General features: G+C 42.3%; 1 protein-coding gene across 1 annotated transcript; it reads left to right on the forward strand.

Annotated features, from left to right (window-relative positions):
- The first annotated feature begins 676 nt into the window (after nt 1-676).
- On the forward strand, nt 677-5,596 carry LOC133921881 (ASC1-like protein 1). The gene is made up of 6 exons (XM_062366957.1): nt 677-1,011; nt 3,549-3,778; nt 3,870-4,025; nt 4,196-4,381; nt 4,836-5,017; nt 5,209-5,596. The coding sequence occupies exons 1-6, from the start codon at nt 874-876 to the stop codon at nt 5,238-5,240; spliced, it is 924 nt and encodes a 307-aa protein (XP_062222941.1). The 5' UTR covers nt 677-873; the 3' UTR covers nt 5,241-5,596.
- Nucleotides 5,597-25,805: the final 20,209 nt, after the last annotated feature.

A 25,805-nucleotide genomic window follows, 5' to 3' on the forward strand; every position in this document is an offset into this window, starting at 1 on the left:
AATATAAAAAATATCATAAAAAATTAAAAAAAATCTATCCGTATCATTTTCAAATATCTAAATTCAAAATATAAAAATAATTTATAACCAAAATTTAAAACAGTTAACTACGAATAACTAAAAAGACTTATTTTAGACTAGATACAACTAGCTCCTCCTCGTGACTTCGTTACTTTGGACATGCACAATAGACAATCAAACACGTGTACGCTGCCCTGCAGAAATTCCTTTTTAAAATTAGAAGCAAATTATATAAAATCCAGGTGGTAAAGATCTCTACGAGACCTATATCTATGATGTTCATCTTCGATTTAGCAATCTCTACTTGCGCATTTTCCCATAATGAAGAACAAGTATCAACGTTTAACGAGAATCTACATATAAAACCAGATTTTATACAATTTACTTCCTCCAAAACTTGTGCAGCAGGTAGTCGACGCTGAGATTCTTGAATATTCATTGAGCTGAATACTCAGCACGCAAACGCCTGTGCTACCTACGTCGCGGATTCCAAGTTTTCGCATTCGGCAGAGCTGAAGCAGACGCAAACAGACGTACGGCAGCTTCCAAAATAATCTGAAACTTTTGAAAGGCTTAGAAATGTCCAACGCCTTGGAATTTTCCGTACCGTATCTTGGATAGCGCGTACCACGGTGCCACCAGTACAAGTACACTGGTCACTGTGAGAAAACAAAAAAAAAAGGGTGAAAAAATCAGTAAAACAGAGGCGAGCGCCGCCACACAGCGCCAGCCCGATCCCCCCCAGCGATTTCCAGTCCAGAACCGCCGGATCGGGTCCAATCCCATCGACCTTTCTGCCGCCGCCACCACGGGGCTCCACGGAATTGGCTTCGATTCGGCCGGAGCTGGGCGATGGGGCTCGGGGTAGCGGCGGTGGACTGGGACTGGGAGCGCGAGGCCTACCCGGCGTACGACGACTTCCTCGCGCTCCCCGTCTTCGTCCTCTTCTTCCCCACCCTCCGCTTCTTCCTCGACCGCTTCGTCTTTGAGGTGCGCCAAGAGAAAATCCAGTCTTGCGTCTTTCTCAGGTTAATTCAGTCAAGGTTATTGACTTTGTGGTGGAGAGGGCAGCGTGTGGCAGGAGTGCGTCGCTTGCTGATGACTAATTTGCCTAAAAGTTCAGCTTTTCCTGGGTTTCCCAGCTCTAATCATAGCTCTACAGTTACTTCGGCTAAACTTGGTGCCTTGTGTACTAGAACGCGCTATTTTTGCGAAAGCACACGGAGTGCGGCGGCAAAGCCACAGGGTGTGGCCGCACCCACCTGGACTCGATTACCGGGTGTCGCACCCTCCCGATTTGGTCTCCAATTTAGGCCCCGGACAAGGAGATCCGGTTCTTTAAAAAAAAAGAACGCGCTATTTTTAGTGATCTAGTCGTTGCGTGTTTGTGCTAATTTGACACGTGGAAAGCGCTTGGTGAGTGATTGTTTCTTTTGGGGCTCAAACGATTAGATTCTTTGGAAGATCTAAACCATAGAATTTTTGTCTTGGAGTCCTATATCGTCTAATAATTGCCTGGTTCTGAAGCCTAATTTTAATCCAAAATAGCAAATCGCCCTTTTGATCGTAGTGGCAACTGTAATATGAGCTTTACTGCTTAATTCTAAAGTTTCGGTTTAGAGTTTCAAGGGTTGTTCCATGGTCGCTGGTGGTCTCTGAATCCAGAATTAATCCAATGGCAATGATATGCAGCTTCAACGCAGAATTCACGGGATTTAAATTTGAGAAACATATCTCATTTTTTAACATTGGTTCTTGATAAGGAGGGAGTAATGTGGTTGGTTGGTTTGCAGTTGCGAGTTGGTTTCCTGAAGAAATTTTTGTCTCCTAGGTCAGTAGATTGGCAGCTGTTTCGGTTGTAAGCCTCTAAGACGGAAAGATAGTTGCAACATTTGCATGCAGTTAAGTTGGTGGCAGAATATGCAGATACTATTTCTAGGGCTAGTTGCTCTTTTAATAAGGTAAAACTATACATCTTATTGCAAGTGTTCTATTCAAAACTAAGTACCGTTACTTGGTCGATTCATGAGTATAAAGACTTATACAGAAGGTCTTATACTGGACATCAGTTTCTGGCATAAGAGAGGTCATTTTTTTCATATAAGTCGGGTGAGGATCTTGAGCTAGACAAATGGACTATAAATTTCTTGAAATACCACAATTCCTGGGGATTTTAAACTTGCAAGTTCCAGATGTCGAGTGTGAAAGCAGTATGCTTCTCCACTTAGGTACCTTCATCATTTTCTGGGACCAGGACTTTATGTTCACTGGCTTATATTGGGTAAACATCCATCTATTGGGTAAACATCCGTTAGTGGGAGGTTGGATGGCGATGACTTGAGGTAGAAAGCACTAGGCGAAGGAGGGAGCTTGAGGGAGGAGAGTATTTGGGGAGATAGATACTTAGAGCAGAGGAAGTACGTGAGGAAAGTTTCTTTGATTATTCTTTGCTTGACGTGAGGTAACAGGAGGGTGCCTCTTAAACAGGGGCTTGCCTAATAAATGAATGAACACCCTGATTTCTTTAGCTAACGATCATCTAATCCTATCTCCTAACAACCTATCAAATCCTATCTGCTAACAACCCTGAAACAACGTGAATAAACTAACAAACTACTGCCTAAGCTGAGCGCATAGCACCTATCCCAGCTATTGCTGCTGCAATCTTACTGCATGGCTGCTGCTGTTGCACCATGTCCTATGGCCATCACACCCATAACACTTTCACTGAGCTTTGATGTTTGCTTTGTTGAAATGCCTGTTGGTTTTATATGTTAAGCTTTCTATGGTGATTTACAATCAGTGTGCTATTCAAATTTTTAGTACTAGCTAATTGTGTGAACATTCTGATCTAGAAAATAATTCTAACCAGTCAGCAGACAGTATTTTGGACACGAAAGTGCAGTGTTGTTCCATTTCTGGTTTGGTGGAACTACAAGCCTTACAGTACAATAAATTATGTACATTTATAAATATTACTAAGTTGAATGCTAGGTGAGACTACTATGGCTATGTTCCATTAGGAAAAGTTTTAAAATGTTTTTAAAAAATAGTATAGAAAGAAATGCACAATCACAGTATACAGTAAGGTTGCAAATTAACTAACCTAAGGATATAGGATACCCACTGACCCTCTTTAGTTCAATCAATTACACTAATTTTCTGAAAATTTGCTCAATTTGAGAAAAAATAGTGTTATTAGTTGAACTAAAGAGGGTCAGTAGGTACCCTTAGGTTCACCAATTTGCACCCTTAGTATACAGGTTTTGGCTAATGAAATTCTGGTACCTGGCCATTGTTATCATTTGTCATGGAAAGGGTTGCATTAACAGGTTCTCCAGCATGGGCATCCTTCAAAAGAAACTTTCATGCTTCTATAGTCTGGTGTTCAAATGATTTCTCTTAGATTCACCCACCTTTTTTACAGCTTTGTTTCTTCTACATTTATTTTTAACCACTGATATGCCTTTCAAAGTTTGGTATTAACAATACAACTTCGCTGCTTTCCTTTTCTGTAATTGTTTCAGAGGGTTGCAAGGAGGCTTATACTTGGGAATGGATATCAGAGAGCTGATAGCGAAATGGAAGAAACAAGGAAGAAAATAAGAAAATTCAAGGAATCGGCTTGGAAATGTGTTTATTTCCTATCTGGAGAGCTTTTGTCTTTGTCAGTCACATATAATGAGCCTTGGTTCAGTAATACCAAATATTTTTGGGTAGGACCTGGAGAACAGGTTTGGCCTGATCAAAAGATAAAGTAACTCCGATCCTTCCACTGTACTTCCTGATACAAATTCTTACTGGTTCTCAGGCTGATCTAAATCTTATGGTTGTGCCCTTATTCTCAGATTGAAACTTAAGGCTGTATATATGTACGCTGCTGGATTCTACACATATTCCATATTTGCACTAATGTTTTGGGAAACAAGACGTTCAGACTTTGGCGTATCAATGTCACATCATGTTGCAACTGTTGTTCTGATCATTCTATCTTATGTGTTCAGGTCCGTTCCTTATCTCGAACAATTGTTAGCTTTTGTTGTTTCATGAATTTGCAACATCATTCTATCAGTAGCGAAGGACTTCTTAGTCATCATCACTAATTTCTTTTTCTTTTTTGCTCCTTTCATAGACAATATGTTTAATTCCAAACTTCTTTTCCTTGGTCAACCAGATTTGCTAGAGTTGGCTCTATAGTATTGGCAATTCATGATGCAAGTGACGTATTCCTGGAAGTAGGGAAGATGTCCAAGTACAGCCATTGTGATTGGCTTGCCAATGTTGCATTTCTTCTTTTTGTTGTTTCATGGGTTCTTCTCCGCCTCACATATTTTCCGTTCTGGATTCTCAGAAGTACAAGGTAAATTGTTCTATTTTGACTCAGTAGTCTATCAGACTCTTATGCCAAGAAAATTCACCAAAATATTGGAAGAATAAAAGGTTTGTTTGCATGTACGAAATTTGAAGGCAGGCATTTCTTATTTGTTTTATATCCAATGCTTATTGTGAAAATTGGACGGACCCAGTGTTATAGTAAGTCTTATACCCTGTAGATTTTTTCTTCTATTGGCCACACAACTGAAGTTTGGGATAATTTTGTCTGCGACACTGACAGTAATTAGGGATTACACACCTTTGTTCACTTTGCTAATCATATGATTTAGTGTCCAAAATATATCATAATAATTTACTATAGACGACATGTTAAATTCTAATAAGTTGCTAGACGGATTCAGTGCTTCACTTTAGAAGCAAACTAATCGAAGGTTTTTTGGGTTATTTACGCATGATCTGACTAAACCCATTTATTTCAGCTATGAAGTCTTATTGACTTTGGATAAAAAGAAGCACAATTTTGACGGTCCTATATACTACTATGTGTTCAATTCTCTTCTATTTTCACTACTTGTTCTTCACATATATTGGTGGGTGTTAATATATCGGATGCTTGTGAGACAAATCATGACAAGAAATGTTGGAGATGATGTTCGATCTGGTAAGCACTGCCCCTTCTGAAGTTTATATGTGCTACATGAGCAAGAAAATTTGCAAAATGCTGTGAAAAATAATCAGCTTTCTTTGCTCATGGGGAAAGTTCTACTTATAATTAGCTTCTTCCAACTTCTGTCGAGGTTAAAAATAAAAAAAATGAATCTGCTCTAAATTTTTTTCATGATTTCCATACAGACTCTGAAGAAGAAGACGACCATGAAGACTGATTGGCACCATCCTGTTTTCTGTATTGCAACGATGCTAGGAGCATGAACTCCAATGCCCGAGCTTACGTATTCTTTTCCTGGACTTCAAGAATACGTGCAGATTATGGGAGGATGAGCATTGTTCCTCACGAAATTCATTAGAGCCGAGCTACGATTTGTTCTGTCTCGGCCACCCATTTACTGTATTATGTATGCATGAGAAGTCGCACTCCAAAATCTTTTTCCTTCAGCTGAAGATCAAAGACCATATTCTTTGACTGCTCACTCCGTAGAGACTTGAAGTGTACCAGTGACTAGTACCAATGTGACATTCCGGAAAAGACTAGCTTCCGTCGATAAATTATGTAAATTCTGTATACCAGATGACCTCAGTTTGAAGTTTTGATGGTACCCTGGGATCTTAATTTTTAGCGGGTTGCAGACGCTGAAGGATCAATATCAAACAATGGAAGCTCGTGTGTCCCCCTCACTTCATGATGAGAAAAGAGGATCAGAGCATCGAGGCTCTCTTTAGTTGGATACGGACAGATCTGAGCGTTCTTGTGAACAATCAATCTGCCTCGCACGAACTGAACACGCTTGGTTTGCACTGTTAGATCAGGCAAAGCACACAAGTTGAGTACTAGTACCTTTTTGGGTTGCGCGCGTTGTGTGTCCAAAAGTGAAGGTTCAGCATGGAAGGCCGTGTCCCGTTGTCGCGGCCACACATGCCCTTCACAAGGGGTAGGTCTTTTGGACGAACGCGGGCAGGTCTTTTGGACGAACGCGCAACTTCACCCACGGTTCTGCACTCTGCCGTCTGCCCTAATTAACCTCTTCATCTAGATGCAGAGTCGGACATACGGAGTAGTAAGAGGAGCAGATGAGCAAAAAAGACGCAGCATTCTTGGCCTAGATCTGCACGTGTCAGCAACTCGGCATGCATGGACTGGCCGGCCATGGAGGAAGGTGCCCTGCATTACCTCGAAGTGCATCACGACATGGAAGTGCATGCCCGCGGGAGAACACGACGCGTCGCTCGCTTTTCGATTCGCTTTAAATTTTGCCGTGCGATGCCTCTGAGATGCCTGTCCATGCAGCAGGCTAGCTGCAGCTTTGGAGGAAACCATGACCCTCCGACCCGATGCGTGCCGCCGCTTTATTCGCTAGGGCTTGACAGGCTACACCTTTGCCTTCCTCGGTTTACATGCAGGGTAAACAACACGCCGCCTTAATAACAGCAGACGGAGCAGATACGGGAATGTGACTGCTTATTTAAGATCATCTCTTTAAAATTATATTATTAAAATATTATTATAGTATCCATTAATATTATTACGATATCTATTATTTTTTTTATTTTAACAGCCACCTTATTTTCTACTTTCTATTACTCTTCTTCTCCATTCGAATCCACATGTATACTCAGGTAACAGTGATACGGGAACCCGTTTTCTCCAGTAAATTTGCCAAAATCCCGTCGGTGCCCGCTTCCCTGTAGACATCAAAAAGTAAACTTGTCGTCTCTGTTGGAGCTTTGTTCGGAGCAGACGAGCGGCAAATGTACGGCAAATAGGAATACGACAAAAAAGCATCTTCATTGGAGATGGTCTAAGCTGGTAATTGAAGGCGACTTGAGACATAAGGATGATATGCTTTGCTGCATAGCTTGCTTTTCTTCCAAATGTTTTTGCACTACAAACTACAAAGGCTAGCTGCCTAGCTAATTTAGGTGAAAGGCATTGTATCACAACTCACAAGGTAGCCTGGGGGGGGGGGGGTACACATGAAGAGCAGTGTGTATTCTTGATTCAAAGGAGAATATATAGGACTTAAAATCACGACCTTAAGTTCTCAACCACCGCTCTACAGCTAGCTAGACTGCATAGTGCATACGGCATACCACTTCAACCTAGCTTGCTGGCAGCTACAAAATTGTACAGTATAATGTTACGATGTTTAATAAACATATTACAATACAAAATTATTTAAAGTTGAGTCTTTTAGATGAATCAATTAGTTTCCCCGGACACAATTATTTGTGACCAGAGAGACTGCGTAACTAATCGTTGATAAATTAACATGCATGTAACATGGCATGAATAAAAAGTAGGGTATTCATCCTCTCGTAGATATTTTCTCAAATTGAGCAAAACATTGACATCATTTTCCATTATGCTTGATTGGATGGTTGTAGAGAGGCAGTATTAATTTGGTTGTAGTTTGTGTCTTCTTTGCTTCATTGAACTAACAAAGGACTTTTGTGGAGATATTTTGATGCATTTTCCGTTATTTTTGCTATTCTTTCGATCTTAAGGAGGCTGTGAACCCATGAGTCCATGATGACCCTAATCACTACAAACTTGTACTCTACCATTGGGCTACATGAGCCCTTCCTATATACTCCTTCTGATTGTAAATGTAGGTCATTTTAGTCTCCTCAACTATTCTCTAAATATAAGTCATTCTCAAACTTTTATGCACTTTTTTCTTTTTTTTCCCTTCTTACCCTTGTTTAATAAATGCTATCACTCTCACAAATGAATGAGTTATCTTTTCCAATACAGAATAAATAATGGGCAACAAGGTCATTTGATCTACTTTCTTAATCCCTGTGCATAAATCTAAAACGACCTACATTTACAATCGGAGGGAGTATCTACTAGCTATTAAGTTAATGAATGCTTCAGTACCAAAATATTATCAAATTTAGGGTGCCAAGTGAAATGGACAGAATAGCAAGTGCTTAATTTGTAGAATCGGACATAATACACATATATATGTAATAGGATCAGTGCGAACTAAGTAACAAACTAAGCTGATCCGAGAGCATTGCAAATTGTGAAAAGAAAGCTTAAGACAAAGGGACGAGGAATGCTTAAACTGTCCCATGCATTGCAATTAGAAACTTTGAAGCGTGGTAAAAAAGAAACAAAGATTTTTCTGATTGAAAATCGAAGGGATTTAGGCTATTTGGCCTCACATAATACATAATGAAGAACCAACAGCTGCATATACAGTTACTAACTCATAACACAAAAAATATACATTTCAAACCTAGCTAGATGAAAGTACCACTCACCGGTGGTTGTCACACAACCAACTAGGGCTCGATTCTCACTCATCTACATATATTGGGTGGACGACCTTACCTCCTAGTTGAGTTTTTTTTTTTTGAACTACCGCTTTTGCTTGTATATATGTGTATAATTTATCATATTGTACGTTGTGGAAAGTTTCTGTAGCAAGTCCCTAATATTGTGCTCAATACATATGAGCAAGGAGAAAGATATGCTAGATATATAGTTTGAAGAAAAGTTCAAAAATGAAATAACAAGCAGTGCACATTTGATATCTGTATTCGTCATTAATTTGTGGAAATCTTAATTAGTTCCAGTTTATTATTAACGCATGCACGGTCTACATACATATGTTAACCAAGAGAAAATATATGTGACGCAGGTGCATGCATGATAACATGATCATACATACATTTATGTATTGGGTCATAACAAATACATGTGCGGTCGACATACATCCATGATCGTTCCCTCTACACCCACTCCACACACGCATGCATACACAACAAAACAATAGCGATCGACCTAGATCTGCCCACAATTATTCATCCTCTGATTAAGACAGTAACATCACAAACGAGATCAACTAATCAACATACATTAACATATAAGAATAATATCACAGAATCTACATGTATTACATATAGTTGCATGAGCTTTGGCCGGTCGGCCGGACCACCGTTGATGACGCCCCAGCGCCGTAGATCGAGTGATGCCATGACTTGCCTGCCGGCGTAGTAGTAGGCTCATAGCAGCTAGACGGCGACCTTCTTCTGGTGGAAGTCGTTGATGAAGTCGGAGGCCTTGCGGTCGACGTCGCGCTCGCCGACCCACCACCCGTAGTCCTCGTCGCTGGACCGCACCTTGCGCACGTACCCGGACCGGCCGTCCCAGTCGCTCATGTCGTCGTCGTACCGCCTCGACTTGCGCATGAAGCTGAAGATTGGGCACAGGAATGACGACTTCCCTCCCATGGCGGCGGGGCGCTAGCTCTTCTTGAGTTCTTGCCTTCTTGGCTGTATATTGTGAGAGCTGCTATGGCTTGCTTGGTTAATTAGGGAGCTGTGTTAATCGATTAGTGGCTAATTGAGTTTGCTCGACTGCGGCTTAATGGCAGTGAGAGGAGGGAGCAGCTCAATTTATAGGAGGGAGCTGAGGACATGGAATGGTGGATGCAAGCTGGCTAGCTCTAGGGTTCTAACTAAAGGTGAATACGGCAGGATGGCGGAGGACTGGACGACCGTGGTCGCGCGATGTGAAAAGATGCTAAAGCGCATGTTCTATATAGCATTAGCGGCAAGATGATGAATGATGATATTGAAACGCGGGAGGGCAAAAGGGGAGCGTGGTTTCCAGGCCTCTGCAGCTCTGCTTTGGTTTTGTTCCAACCCCTAGCTAGGGAGAGAGAGAAAAGCATGCATGCATGCATGAAACCCTCTTTCTCTTTCCACTTCCTGCTGCACAGCTTGATCCTTCGATGATAATTGGCCGCCTGTCGCTCTCTTTGCAAGAGCTTTCTAGAGCACTATGCCAAAAGGCATATTTGAAAAATATCAAAGAAAATATCTCATGCTTGTTCTAGTTTGTTGTCATGCGCAATATGTCCTACTAGGTTCTTTTTCTGGGTCTGTCTAATTCTCTTTTGGATGACTCATGCGATGTTGCTCCTCCAGACGCATGGCCTCAGCGCGGCTCTCGGCCTCGGTGCGGCATGCAGTCTCGGCTCGCGCAGCTTCAACGCGCTTAGTCTCGGTCAGAACCATAGCAGTGAGTGGAAGAAAAACAAGGGAATGGACAAGAAAGCGTGTAGAGAGAGCACGTCGGAGTGGAAAGTGGACGTCTCGTGCAGGAGAGCAACGAGATGGGGAAGAGAATCGGAGAACGAATGTCGCCGGTGAATGTTTAGAGAGGCGGAAGTAAGGTTGCAGAAGCGAACCTATCTGATACCATGATAATAGAATGAATCGTACAATCTGTGTTGATTGAATATTTAGGATCACAACATACAATATATAGAATTCCAGCTATCACAAAAGAGTGTAAACAAACCGTTCATACATGCATGGAAAGATGTAAAAGAGGGGAGTCAAAGAGATACTCGTGTGAACGGGCATGAAGAGTATGAACACGCTGTGTATGCATTCATGCATGCATGGAAAGATATAAAAGAGGAAAGTAAAAAAAATACTCATATGAACAGGTAAGAAGTTTAACAGACTCTTTTCCTCAAAACATTCTAACTCTGTATCATCCGATCACGGTCCAATGTTTCAGATCAATTCCCACCTCATAAGCAATCTAACCCTAGCCCCACCCCAATCCACTGCACATCCCGCCACAACCCCCAGGCACGACCCCGACCACGCCCGCCCGACGCCTCCCTGCCAAATCTATCTAGCTTAATTGGTTTGGAAAGGCAACATGGCCAAGACTCAAAACGACGTGCCTTTAGCTTAGGTTAGTCTTCGAATCTGTACCTTTGCAGCTACAGCTTGTTTAAGGTTTACTGCAAGCTGTTCTCCCTCTGCTTGCCATGGAGCAATCGTATCGATCGATCCTAGCTACAATATTCCCAGTATGCCACTAACATAAAGCACATTAGAGTGGGTCACGCCCGCATACACATCACTAGCATCGGCCCTCTTAACGATCATATATTCGCTATTTTATCCAATACTAATTTTTTTTAGTGTCAACACGTATGCAAGTAGCAGAAAAGAAGAGAACTAAGCTTTGGCTTGTATAGTTAGTGGAGATGGATGTACCCTCCTGTGTCTGATCAATGCTGAATTTTTTTAATACATGGTAAGTGATCGACATACCTCTCAGTAGCTAGACATCAATAGTGATATCATTAATTTTTAAGCTCTGCATCTTCAGTATTTAGTAGACGATGTGTGAGTGCATATGTGTGATGGTGTGAGTGTGTGTATATCCACAAATTATATTGATATTTCTAAACAAAGTATCAAAAAAGAAAAGGAGAATAAGATATGGAATTGTAATCATAAGCTGCCTTTATGTTTAGTGATCGATCAGCATCTTTTTGTTTGCCGCAACAGATCGGATTCGTAAATTCAATTGGTAGCTTCGATCGAGCAATGCGAAGAGAGGACCAGCGATAAGTTCTCTCTCTCTCTCTCTCTCCCTCTCTCTCTCTCTCTCTCTCTCTGATAACAGATGCCTATAGATAGCGACAATTTCGTCATTTCGATCGATATAGCTGCAAATTAACTCAGTGAGGCCAGTGATTGTTGTCAACTAAAATTTTAGTTACTATCAGATTTTTCCCTAGATCTCAAGAGGTCCCTTTTTTTTTTTGAGATCATCTCAAGAGGTCCTCATGCATGCCACCTGCTTAAGGTACCAGTCGATTCTTAGTTAGCAACAACTGGAGATTGATTAGTTTAGTGCAATTTGCTGATCTCCTTTCCTCATGTTTTCACTGATGCGGTACGGGTACATGCATATATGAACTACAGTATGAATTTTCTTCTGCCCCCAAAGTAGCTGGAATTGCAAGCGGCGATCTGTGGGGGAGTTCGGTCACGAAACCACCAGGAAGAATGTTACGACGACCTATTCCTGAGGAGCTTAACGACTGAGTCTTGTGCAGCTAGCTCGTTCACCACTCGTGCGCAACGGCCTCTGCATCCACCTACGCATGCATCGGATCCATCCGTCGCATGTTCTTAGGATCTGTTTGTTTGGATTTCTATTTTGTTTCTCTGAAAAATTATGTTTTTAGCTTATCTGAAAAGTTGCTTTTGAATTTTAGCTGTTGAATTTTATAACAATTTTTTGGTTTTTCAGCACACTACTTCTCACAAAAACTACTCTCAGCTACCTTATCAGATTCTAGTTCATTTTCTCAGAAGCAGACTTCTAGCTTCTCTATAAATCATTTTTAGCAAACCTATTTATTTGAACTTCTGATTTTTAGACTTCTAATAGAAACAGAAGATAAACAAACAGGTCCTTAGTAGTTAATTAGCGTATGGCTATCCTCTGCGCTCATGTATGCCTATCTATAGGCATGTGTGCATACACTCTTTCAAACAACGCCAAACAGTATATATAATCATGTACAGAAATTAAAAATGCTCCATCTTTTCTAATCTTTCTGCTGATGAACGCATCTCAAACACATAAATATACTGTTAGATCACACCATTTATTTTTGTTCTGCTACTTTTCTCTATTAGATTATACAATCTGAATTCAGTGACCACTAGATAGCTACTTAGCTTCCTTAAAAAAAAGATAGCTACTTAGCTAGCTCGAAGGCCAAACAGATGCATGCATGTATACCTACATACGCATCCTTAGGCCCTAAGGATGGTCGGTGATCTGCCTCTGCAAAGGCTACGATCGAGGAGTGTACGTGCATGTATGTCGTCGTACTGCTGGCAGAGATTGTGCTGCATGCTGCACTACTGCTGTATGCCTGCATATGGCGTCAGATAAAGGCAACTTAAAGATGGGTCAGCCAAGCCTAATTGGCCTAGGTGTGCCGTCTTTGTCGCGTGGCTGCGTTGCTCCGAGAGGTTGATCTGCAGACTTCAGCATCCCGCACACACGCCTACCACTCGTTTCTTGTTTTCATGCGAGGCTTGTAACGCACTCAGAAGTTGCATCTTATTGTTGTCATATAAAACAATCTCATCAAGCATCTTAGGTCCTGTTTATTTCAGATTATAAAAGTTAGATTATGATCAAAATTTAAAAGCTGAAACAAACAGTTGGTTGGAAAAACTGGATTGTTACAATTCAACACTCAGATTGTAATAATCCAGCAATCCGTCTTCCACCAGATTGTAACAATTCACAATCCAATTTTTATAATTCAGATTTTACAATCTAGCTTCTTAAAATTCACAATCTATAAACTACTTTTCACAATCTCCAGCTCAAACAAACAGACCGTTAGATACTAGCGAGCCAATAAGGTAATAGAAGACGAGCTGCTAGATTTCTCGTTTAGCTAGAGCAGCAGCGCTCTCTCTTATGCTCTTACAAATTGCAACTCTGTTTGCAAATTGCAATGCACCTTTACGTGTGTGTAAGCAAAGCAAAAGGACAGGACTAGGATTAACATATGATATACAGTCATTTGTCGCTACACGTAAAGGCATTTCAAAGTTCAAACAATGTATACACCTAAATGGTACTCGAGATTACCCTAGAAAGAATGTTCTTTTAAAAAAATAGAGCAGAATACTCACCGAATAGAAGAGAGAAGGAACAAAGGAAGCAGCCAAGCAGGTACAGCTTTTGTCCGGCGTTGTTGGAAGCCGATGACAACTTGTAATGTTCACTTTTACAACTTTGCCAAACCATTCTAACTTTTGTATTTGCCACTTTGAATAGCTGGGCGAATGTTCGCCTGAATTGTTAGGCGCGCCGCTTATTGGGGGCTACAGATCAAACTATTCATCCACGGAACCAAACGTGTCGTCAGATTAGGTAATCAGGCTTAATCATGTGAGTTTCTGATAATATATTCATAATTGAATTGGAGTAACTTCGAGATCAGAAATCAAACAGAAAATAAGACACATGATATATACAGGTTCAGGTCTCTAATTAGAGTAATATCCAACGTCTTGTGTGGATGATGTTGTATATATAGTTATCTTGAGTACAAGTAATGTGGCTAGATCTATTATAATAGACTAGATTGGATCTAAACTAATTTAGGATTGAAGTCGCTGAGTGTCTCCGATTGCTAGGATCTTGTTGTCGCTTGCCTCGAGTTGCGTATGCATAGATTATCCTCCTGGGGGTCTAGGTCACCACCTTATATAGGGGTCTTGGCGTTGCCCTAGGTTCAGACATAGTCGATAGAGAGTCCTTTGTCTTATCAGCCAAGGTAAGGCAACCGAATTCAACCCGAATAGCAGTCGCACTTAAGTCAGTTAATCCGATCAAGACCTTCCTAGTATAGGCTTTCGACATCCACAAGTATATTAGGTCTCGCATATTCGGGTCTGCAATATTCAAAATTGTTAAAGATGTGTACAATGCACCCTATCTGTATACAATATACTCCTTATATGTATATACTCTGTAGTTAGATATTTGATAGTAGCCCCCTAACTATGTTTAGTAGGGAGAGTTTCACAAGCACCTACTCGAGTAATGCTAAGTCTAGGCTTGGTCGAGCAAAGGTGGAATAAGCTTGTAGTCAAAAGAATTGAGCAAGGAAAATTATGTTTCGAGTATCGAGTGGAAATGTAATTAGGTCGAGTGCCCTGCCATTGTACGCACCTCAAGTCTCAAGAAAGGTTTAAAGACTCGACTTATCGACACCCGATTCTGAGTAGAGTTAAAAAGAAATCTCTAAAAGTTCAACTATTAGGTATAGACACATTTAATGTACTTGGATGAGTGTGTAAAGATTCACACGACACCATCATCCCGTCTTTCACACCAAATGAGGCATCACAGTAACGGGAGCAGTTATCAAAGAATATGTTAAGCTCCAAGCTATTTATCTGTATAAACCTGGACTGTAGCCATTTTTCATCCTCTTGCCATCAATCTTCTCACACAAGCCTTCACCTTCCTTCGCCCAAGCACGCGCTATCGCACAGAAATCTCATTCCATGGCTCCCTGTCCTTTTGCAAACGCCGCTTCTCCTTCCTCGCCTGAGAAAGAATCCAACTTGAAGGTTGCGGACACTTCTCCTAAGCAACTAGATGAGATGAAGCTCCTAATCGAGGTCCGGGTGATCTTGATGATGCAAGAATTGAAGCTCCAGGAACTTGAAGGCGCAGGAATCGTTCCTCCTTGCAAGATGGCCAACTAGAGGAAGGCATCAGGTGACGAATTTCCATCCTGCCAATTCGATCATGAAATTGTGGTGTTTGAATCATTTTTCCAATGCAGTTTCAATGTTCCCATACCAAATTTCTTCTCACCACACTTGACTGCTACCAAATCGAGCTCCACCATTTAAATTCGAACTTGATCACCATGCTTAGTGTTTTTATCCATCTGTGCGAATCCTTCCTTAGTATCGCACCGAGCTTAAATTTGTTCCAGTATTTCTATCATCTGAAAAAGAATACTGAAAGTAAATGTGTCAGAGGCTATGGTTTCTAACTACGGAACGAAATAAAGAATTCCTATATCCCGGTTGCGCTAATCTCCTCCTGGCAAAAAGATTGGAAGAAAAATTGGCTTTATGTCTCCAACCCCAACCCAGTCACCTCTCCATTAGTCTATATGATCCTCCATCCTCGCCCAAATCCATCCTGGTTGAAGAAACACTGCAAGCTCGACCACACTCCATACTACGTCAACCAGATTGGCGAACTTAGGCAGAATAGTTTAATTGGATGGCATTTGGCCAAAGAGTTCATTAGTCGAAGATCGAGCCTCTTGAAAGTGCGGGATCGCTTTGCCTGGGACTATGCTGGAGACGATGATAACTCTCGGGATGTAGCCGAATATAAGATTTAGTTAGCATTTTACTGCTTCTATAGCTGCAGTCGAACACTTCTGCTTGATTGAGCAAATTGTTTGCTGAAGAGGCACAACCATGCTCTGTTCAACCCTACTCCCTCTTGAAACCTTGACCACCGGTGAGAATTTGCTTGGATTAAGAAGGCAGTACTGATTACTTGTTCGACCTGATTTGTTTTTTTTTATTCCAGATTCCAGCCTTCCACCAAGAGGACTCCTCCTCTGGCGCTAATGACAAGGGGAAAATCCCGACCGATCAAGAGGTCAATGGGTCTCTTCGATCCAAGAGATTGTCCTCATCATCTGACCCACCACCCCTCAAACGCGTGTGAGGAAAAAGTCAAATGGTACTGAAATTGAGTCCTTAAATGATCACTAGTTCATCTATTATTCTAATTATCGAGCATATGCCAACTAACACTCGACCCGTATGGGTGGCCTTCTTATAGGGAATAACTAGTGCACCCCCTCAATCGCCTCCTCGAGAGACTGCCATGTCTGATGACTCAGTAAGAAAGATAACTCGTATCAAGTTATCCCCCTTACACTGGTCATTCTTTCCGAGGGTTCGCTCGATAAGTCTAGAATTATGATGGGTCATTATGGGCTGGTTTCTTGTAGGCAATGGCTTCCTTAACTTTGGTGGACTCCTAGGTCATACCTTCACCACAACCAGTCCCAGCTGCTGGTATGATGAAGAAGAAAATAACAATAAAAAAGCAGAAGTCGAACATCCTTCCACGTATTCCAATTGCCAAAAGGTTTGACTTGAACACTTATCTTGGCTTGTGGCCTTCCTTTCCTTTCCTAATCTAGCTAATTGCAAACTGTCACCCCTGAAGACGTTGAAGGAACAAACTGCAAGCAGATCGGTCAATCAGCTGATTCCAACCTTTCATGTCATGTTGCCTCAATTTCCTCAAGTAGATAATCCTTCCACGGGCACGCCTGAAACCAACATGCGGCCCAACAAAGCTGAGACCTTGGCATCGACCCTAATTGATGATCCTTGGGCTACGATAGAGGATCTCATCAAGGCTATAGGTGCCCAGGTAGCAATCACCATAGCTCGGTATTCGAAGATCGACTACACTAGCTACCAGAAGGAACAGGATGCGTTGCTTGTCACTAGCCAAGAAAGAATTGACGGTTAGTCTACCCACAGATCACTAGTATGTGACTCGAATATTGGGCAGCTGATAATAATTGTTTTTGTTTGCTTTCCTAGTTCTTGAATCCTTCTTAAGGAACAAAGACGCTGTTATTGACGAAGCAATGAAAACTATTGAGAAGAAAGACAAATATCTAGAAAATCTCAAAGGCAATTTGAAGACAATGAAAGCTTACCAAAAAGCCATGGCTACCGAACGAGACATTATGACCACCGAACGGGACACCATAACTGCCGAACGGGATGTTGCAGTCACAATGCTTCAGAAGCTGAGGGACCAGACCCTCGACCACATGAACCAATTGGCTTCCATAAGCACCAAGACTATGTTTGGTCTCCTCAAGAGCTACAACCTCAACACATCAGTAGTGACAGAGGGGTTCGGATGTTCAGCAGAGGAGGTAGCAGAGATTATTCACAACATTGAGCCTCTGATCCCCGCCTTCGTCGAGCCTCTAGCACTTAGACTTCCTAGTGATGAAGACTAGGGGAGCCCTTCTTCCTAATGTCCTACAATTTTTACTCAAAACATTTGAAACTTGATTAGTGGTTTGGAGATGCCTTTAAACATTACTATTATTTTTCTTGTCCAGTATGCTTTTGCCACTATTCCCTTATTGATGAAATAGAGTTAGCATAAGTAGATGTAAAAAAATGATTAGTACATGCTATGACCATCCTAGAAACTTGCTCATTGAATATATATTGATACCTGAAAGCTCAACTAGACATGTTATTAGATGCATCGAACCTTGAGTAAGCACTCAAAGTAACCACAAGAATAAGGAATACTAGTACAAAACTAGAAAAAGAAATAACATAATAATTTTTTACAAACTTTCACCGACTTACGTATTTGACCAGCGTGTGAACATGAACTCAATAGAGAACACAGATGAGACTGACTAGAACTTTAGAATCTTGTGGGCCATTAGGCATGAGATATCTGATAATCTCTAATGCCGTTATGCCTTATGAGATGTAGTTGTTCGTCTTCGACCAACACGTGCCTCTACTAGTTCTATCCAATGCAGTTAATGCAAAGCTAGATAAACTCTTGCAAAAAATATGTATTTATAGAATATGGTAGTACTATGTAGACCCTGACTTTTTGGTTGAGGAGAAAATTTCCAGATCAAAGAGTAACAAAGAACATACCTGTACCATCGAAAGTATGCAATTTAGCCCCTAACTCTCTACTCGGGACTGGATCGAGTGCAGAGTAAAGCCGTAGCATCGAAAAATACCCTATGTGGCCCTTGATTCTTCGCTCAATAATTGAGTTCGAGTAGAAAGTAGAGCATAAGCACTATCATTAAACAATGTAACTTCTGGCTCTCCGGTTAGCATGATAATTAAACAAAGAGCGAAGCATAAGAATTGAAAGTATGGAATGTAGCCCCCAACTCTCTACTTGATGTGATAATCAAGACAGAGAGTAGAGCGTAAGCATCAACTCACTATTCCTGATGACATGCTCAAAGGCGTAAACCTACAAGCGTATGGTTGTGGTTACGTTATGATCATCGAATGAATTCAAACAGTAAGGTGGATGAACATTAAAAATCCACTCCCGTTCGTGCTCATTTTCACCACAACCTCTAACTTGACGTATCATAATAACACGACATCCCTATGCACAGAGATGGATGCACTATAATGCTTTGGTGACATCTCAGCTTCTGCCCGACACATTAACTTTGAATTACCACGCACCAGATACGACCTCAGAATTTCAACCGCCATTATCAGATCTTGACAGATCCAAATCTTTCCGTTTGACTCGTTACCGCGGCTATAAATAGGGGCTACCCGAAGCCATTTGTTTTGACCCCAATCTTCTTCCATTCTCCCTACGCATTGCTCAATAGTACTTGTAGAACCTAAAACCATGGCATCTACTCCACCATCGTCTCCCAAGCAATTTCCAACAACCAAAAAAGTAGGATCTCTCACCCCAAAGCCTCTCGCCATGGTTCCACCGGGAGTCATCATCGTTTCCTCTAACGTGGACAAATCGAGTGAGAATCCTAAGAGAGAAGAGAACACAATGTCCATCGAAGCTCGTCGACCCTTCTCCCAGCACATACAACGCTTCCTTGACACCAATGCCGCGGAGCAAGCAGTGCAGGAGTCAACGACGCGGGCTGCGCAAGAGGGAGATATCGATGGTGATGTTCTTGATGAGATCATCGACCAGGTCGCCGATGAGGTCTTCATCGATGGAGCCCTCGAGCCTCAAGTGGTGAAGAAAGCGCGGTCGTCTTCTCTGTTGACAATCGCCAGATCGCCTCCGCATCCCACGGAGGGACACTTGACATCACCGACACTGGTTAACAGCTCCAGTAGGGTATTCGCTTTGGCCACTCTCCCTAGCCTTTATGTTGGTCGGCGGCTGATTCCCAGGGCAACCAACTGCCACCCCAAAGAGGTACAAAAGAGGTTCCTTGACTCATTCGAGGGCAACTAGGGGTCCATATACTTCTGAACTCTTGGAGGTGGTGGATCTTCACTATTTGCAAAAGCTAGGTGAATCCTTTCTATAACTTTTCGCTAACCACACATGTCAGAAAGAGACATATGTAACAAGATAGTCAGTCTGATTAAAATATAATCGACTTACCTTTAAATTACCTTATCTATGAATGAAACTGTTGGAGTTGATCAGTTCCACGAGTTTTTAAGTTCTTCACCGTTTGGAGTAGATAGTCGTATTGATCTAGGCCGAGTGTCTTCAATTACTATGTAGGATCATTCCCACTTAGGTGATAACTTATGGCATAAAGCCTGTTTCTGCACCTTTCAGAGAACAAGGTCCCCAGTAGTGAGTTTCCTGGGCTGGATTTTCTAACTGTGATATCTAGGCAATGCTCATTGATACTCAGCCGCTCGTACGAACATTCGATCACGGTACTCCTCGAGTAGATTCATATCATGTACTTGTAATTGCTCTTGTCCATTTTTTGAATAACTTTTCACTCGCGGCGACCTAAACCATAGTTCAGTCGGAAGCACTGCTTCTGCTCCATAGACTAAAAAGAAAGGAGTTTCACTGGTGGCCCTGTTAGTCAAGGTACAAACGACCCATAATACCGAGAGAAGTTCCTTCACCTAGTTTTTCGAGTAAGCTTTCAGCCTGTCGAACACCCGAGTTTTGATACCCTGCAAGACTATATCATTAGCACACTCAACCTGACTGTTACTTTCAGGGTGAGCTAGTGAAGAGAAACAAGTTTTGATGTTGAATTCTTCATAGAATGCAGTAAAGGTTCCGCATCTGAATTGGCTACCATTATCTATAATTATCTGATGCGGAATGCCGTATCGAGTAATTATGCTCCTCGTGAACTTCTTAGCGGCTTCTACGGTTATCTTTCCCATGGATTCGACCTCGATCCACTTAGTGAACATATCGATAGCCACGAATAGGAATTTGAAACCACCTTAGACCCTTGAGAATATTCCTAGGATATCTAAGCCCCAGACGAAGAAAGGCCAAGAAAGAGGAATAGTTTGCAGAGCCTGGGCCGGTCGAGTGATCTACCTTCTAAAAAATTGGCATCTTTCACACTTTCTAACCAGTTCGGAAGTATCCTAAAGGGTAGTCGGCCAATAAAATCTTTGGCAGAAAACCTTTTCCAACCAAGGTGCTTTAAGAGGCATGGTTACCACACGTGCCTCCATGGATATCGAGCAATATCTTATTGCCCTCTTTCAGAGTTATGCACTTCATCAAGATTTTGTTACTCCGTCACATGTGCTTGTCATCTACCATAACGTATAGCTTAGACTTACGAGCAATTTCTCTGTAGACGTATCATCATCAGGGATCTCTCGTCCTTCAAGATAGGCTCGGAATGGGGTCATCCCAGTTGGTTCACATTTGAGTATTGCAGCTTCCGTGTCTACGGACTCTGTCTCACTAACCCGACTAGATGGCTGGTCGAGTTGGGCTGCATATGTACTTGACACTATCGAGACAGATGGTTTGAGGAGTTTAACGACGAAAACTCCCACATGTATTGGACAATGCAATGAAGTGAGTCTGGAAAGTTCATCAACGATGAAGTTGTTGCCTCTCCGAATGTGCGTGACTTCAAGCCCTTTGCGAACTTTTGCTTGATCTTTCGTACTTCATTCAAATAAGCTGCCATATTGCCGTCTAGGCACTGGTACTTTTTTTGCACTTAGTTTATGACTAGTTGTGAGTCCTCTTTCATGAGTAGTCGTCTGATTCCAAGTGATGCAACTGTGTGGAGCCCGTTTACCAATCCCTCGTATTCTTCAACATTATTAGAAGCTTTAAATTCTAATTGAATGATGTACCTTAGTTTGTCGTCCGTTGGAGATTTGAGCATGACGCTAACATCCGAGCCTTGAAGCGTGAGCGAACCATCGAAGAAGAGTGTCCAATGGTCCTCGGCCATGTTTGACTTTATTTCTTCAACATTTGTCCACTTGGTGATGAATTATGCTAGTATTCCCGACATGACGCTTGTACACGATGTGTAATCCACGTTGAACTCGTTGAGCTCGACCACCCATTACGTGATTCATCCAATAGCCTCCCTATTACGTATAACATCCTTCAGCGGATATGTCGCCATGACGATGACCTTATGTTCTTGAAAATAATGTCGTAGCTTCCGGGAAGACATCAAGACTGCATACAACAACTTCTGCACTTGTGGGCATCGTAGCTTAGCATCATGTAGGACTTCGCTTACATAGTAAACTGGCTTCTGGATCTTGGCCTTCTTCTCGGGACATTCCCTCTCGACCACCAGGACCGTACTTACGACTTGTGGGGTAGCTGCAATGTAAAAAAGAGCTCCTCTCTCTCGATGGGTGGGGTTAGAATTAATGGAGATAACAAATACATTTTTAAGTCTTGAAAGGCCTACTCCGCATCTTCCATCCACTCGAACTGATCTTGTTTCTTCAGTAGCTTGAAGAAAGGCATCCCTCGCTCATCCATCTTGGAGATGAATCGACTAAGTGCTGTTATGCATCCTATCAATTTTTGAGCTTCCTACAGTGTTCGGGGTGACTGCATCTGGTCGAGAGTCTCGATTTTGCCCAAATTGGCCTCGATGCCTCGACTTGACACTAGAAAACCGAGAAGCTTGCCGGATAGGATGTCGAACGTGCACTTCTTGGGGTTAAGCATCATACAATACTTCCTAGGATTGTTGAATGTTTCCTTAAGGTCATCGATCAATGCATCTTTGGTTCTAGATTTGACTAAAATATCATGAACATAAGCTTCAACGTTGCGCCCAATTTGGGGCTGTAAACAATTCTAAATGCATCGTTGATGCGCAACGCCAGTATTCTTCAAACCAAAAGACATCTTTACATAGAAAAATATACCGAAAGGAGTAATAAAGGCAATTTTTTTCTTCATTCTCTATCCTCATGCTAATTTGGTGATACCCTAAATAGACATCTAGAAAATATTGCAATGCATGACCAGTCGTGAAGTCGACAATCTAGTCGATGCGAGGAAGAGGAAAAGGATCTTTAGGACAAGCTTTGCTGAGGTTGGTGAAGTTGGCACACATTCTCCACTTGCCACTAGCTTTCTTCATGAGGTATGAATTCATGAGCCATGTGGGATGACGAACCTCTCGAATGAAGCTCGTCTTTAGGAGTTTGCCAACCTCCTCCCTGATGGCTTGTTTTCTGTCCTCCGTGAACCTTCACTGCTTCTGCACCATAGATTTTGCGTCGGGTTCCACAGCTAGTCGATGCTCGATCACCTCCCTAGGGACTCCAGGCATATTGAGCGGTTGCCACGCAAACACATCTCGGTTCACGTGGAGGAAGGTGATGAGGTTGAGTTCCTATTTGAGATCAAGGTCAACCCATATCTTGACTGTCTTGTCTAGCTCAGACGGGTTGAGGGGCACTGCTTTGACACCACCACCAACTTTTTTGTCCTTAGCACCATCGTTGGTCTCACCTTTGGTGGCAGCGGAAGACTTAGAGGCATTACTGAGGCTCACACGCTTGTAGTTCTTGACTTTGGTGGTGGATTGATGCTTCTGATGCTTAGACTCCACACCTCTTGAGGTAGTAGTCGTTCGGCAGAAGTGTTTGACCATATATAGTTTTTGCTTGTTGCACTTGATCGTTGCACGTTGATCTCCTTTGATGGTTATGATCCCTTTTGTACCTAGGATCTTTAGCACCTGGTACACGTAGTGCACCATGGCCATGAACTTGACTAGCATTGGATGGCCTAGGATCACATTGTAAGCTATCTTCAAATCCACAACATCAAAGGTCAACTTCTCTGTATGGAAGTTGTCAGGCTTGTCGAACGTGACCGGCAACTCGATCTAGCAAAGGGGCATAGTCAATGAGTTTAGAGTTATACTGTGGAAAGGCTCACCTCCTGTCTTGAGCTTCGACCGATGTATTCCCATCTTATCTAATGTCTTGGCGAAGATGAGGTTGAGCGAGCTACCCCCCATTGACCAAGCTTCTAAAGATTTTGATGTTGAGGATAATAGGTTGTACCACAACCAGATATCAACCTGCCTGTGGAACCACGGTTGAGTGGTCAGCTTGATCGAAGGTGATCGTGACTTCTAACCACTAGAGGTACCGGGGAGGCTCGATTAGCACCAGGTTGACCTCCCTTTCGACCGCCTTATACTGCCTCTTGGACTCATACGAGGCGAATCCTTCTAAGAAGTGTGCCAAGTTTTGATCAGCCACGTGGAATTCGGGTTCATCATCTTTAGCACAACAATAGCAGCTTAAAGCTTATCATCGAGCTTCTTTTTTATAATGTGACACTCATCAAAGTTGTGCTGATTGGTCCGATGGACAGGACACCAATTTCTGCCACCACGACTCAGGCCCTTGTTATCTCCAGTGTTGCATGACTTGTTCCTCTCAACCGTGGCTTCGATCGTGTCCGGACTCTTGTGCTTGTCACCAGGTTTGTTCTTCCTCCCCTCGTTCTTTGAAGACTCGGGCTTGTCCATCCTAGACTAGGGGTTTTTGGTATGCGCCTGGGCTTCGACACACTCTGCACACTTATCGGCCAGCTCAAAGAGTTCTTTGACCTTATGAATCTTTCGGGTAGCCAGCTTCACGACCAGATCTTTGTCCTTAATGCCTCATTTGAAGGTGATTGTGAGGAACCATCCAAACAATATTCTAATTAATCACTAAGTCGATCATTGACACGATCATGACTTCAGCGATTAAACAGAATACCACTCCGGTAGTCCCGACACGCATTTTGTGCCCAAGGATCGGAACACATGCCTTCCAACATGTACATCACAACATAGCTTAATAAAGAGCGAGTAATAAACACTTATATTACAAGAATTAAGCATGCAACTGATTTTGATAATTTACAACAAAAGCGAGCCAGGAGGAGACAAAACCCCTCAACTCCTAACTACAAAAGAACTACACAGCGAAAAGTTAAACTTATAAATAACAAAAGAAAATGACGCCGCATGCCCTTTGGCACCGTATCAAAAATGCCACTTTTAGAGTAGGATGAACTACTCTTGCACCCTGATCGGCAAGCACAAAGTAGCCCAGCCTCTTCCCCAGCAGCAGGAGTACCTGAAAGCGCAGGCATGAGTACGAGGGTACTCGCAAGACTCAAAGATTATGCATTGATCATTAGCAAGGATGAGCCACAGGTTAGGTAAAACATATGCACTAAGCATCCTAGACATATGTGTGAGCGACTGAAACTTAACCAAAACATATGAAAACTACCCTGCAACTAACAACTGAACAAGTGTAACTGTAACCAACATGTGTATCAATAAGTAACAAGAACCAACATCACCATCTCCCACATACCGAACCACAAACCATACTCGAAACTCTACGACCGATGCAGATGGACAGAAGTATGCTCATGACCGAGAGTGCGGTAGTTCGAACTGTTTACACACCCTGCAGGGGAATACTCCTGGACCCACACGATATGAAGACCATTCGGCTTGTGCCACCGGCCAAAGTGCACACAAAGGGGTACTCGTGACAACCTTTCCCAACCAGCCCAAAAAGCGACAGCTACGAATGTATTCAGCTCGCCTTACCATTAGATCGGCATGTGGTGAGTAAGGTAAGTGCTAAAGCCAACAATACCAACGATCGGTGCTTAACCAGCACAAAGCAGTCTACGGTGTCCGGTTTCCTCTACCGACCTACCCAGGGGAACTCCACATCCGGGCAGGACAAAACACCTCCTAGCACCGCTCACACCTCGTCTCATACTCACCACTCACACAACCATCTCAACCTCAACAAGTGTATGTAATCATAAGAAGGTCATATGCTCACGAACAACGGGATGCTCCGTCATTCGACTTCTACCAAATGACCTAAGCATGGCTAAGCATGTAAGTCGAACTCATACCTAGACATTGACAACATCTCAAGGCTACAAAGAATATAAATACACAAGTATCCAAGTAGAAGAATGCAACTGGCATAGATTCTACCCATTGGTACCCAACACTGACTCACTAAACACGCATACATACATAAACATATTTCTTCAATTTTAGACTTATCCAATTTCACAAGAGAAATCAATATGCTTAGTTGCTTGACTGGATGCACTAGCTCAAATAGGTGGGGTGCCTCAGGATCGCCCTCGACCTCCGGGATCGACAGATAGGTGATCTCTAAAAAGGATCAACGCGTGCAATGCAATGAGTATGAATGAAGTACAAAAAGTATACCACAAAGCTTAACAACATGCTAGAAGTATAATATATGCGAATCAATGCAATACTAAACAATCTAAATGAAGAAATCCGAAAATTAACAGCTATCCGGAGTATCCGGAATGGTTCAGAGTATCCGGGCTCGGA

The sequence above is a fragment of the Phragmites australis genome, chromosome 6 (genome assembly GCF_958298935.1).
Source record: "Phragmites australis chromosome 6, lpPhrAust1.1, whole genome shotgun sequence".
Taxonomy (NCBI): domain Eukaryota; kingdom Viridiplantae; phylum Streptophyta; class Magnoliopsida; order Poales; family Poaceae; genus Phragmites; species Phragmites australis.

Coding starts and splice junctions, on each gene's coding strand:
- LOC133921881 (XM_062366957.1), top strand. CDS start 874: ATGGGGCTCGGGGTAGCGGCGGTGGACTGGGACTGGGAGCGCGAGGCC. Junction 1,012..3,548: donor TCGACCGCTTCGTCTTTGAG/GTGCGCCAAGAG, acceptor TAATTGTTTCAG/AGGGTTGCAAGGAGGCTTAT. Junction 4,382..4,835: donor TGGATTCTCAGAAGTACAAG/GTAAATTGTTCT, acceptor CATTTATTTCAG/CTATGAAGTCTTATTGACTT.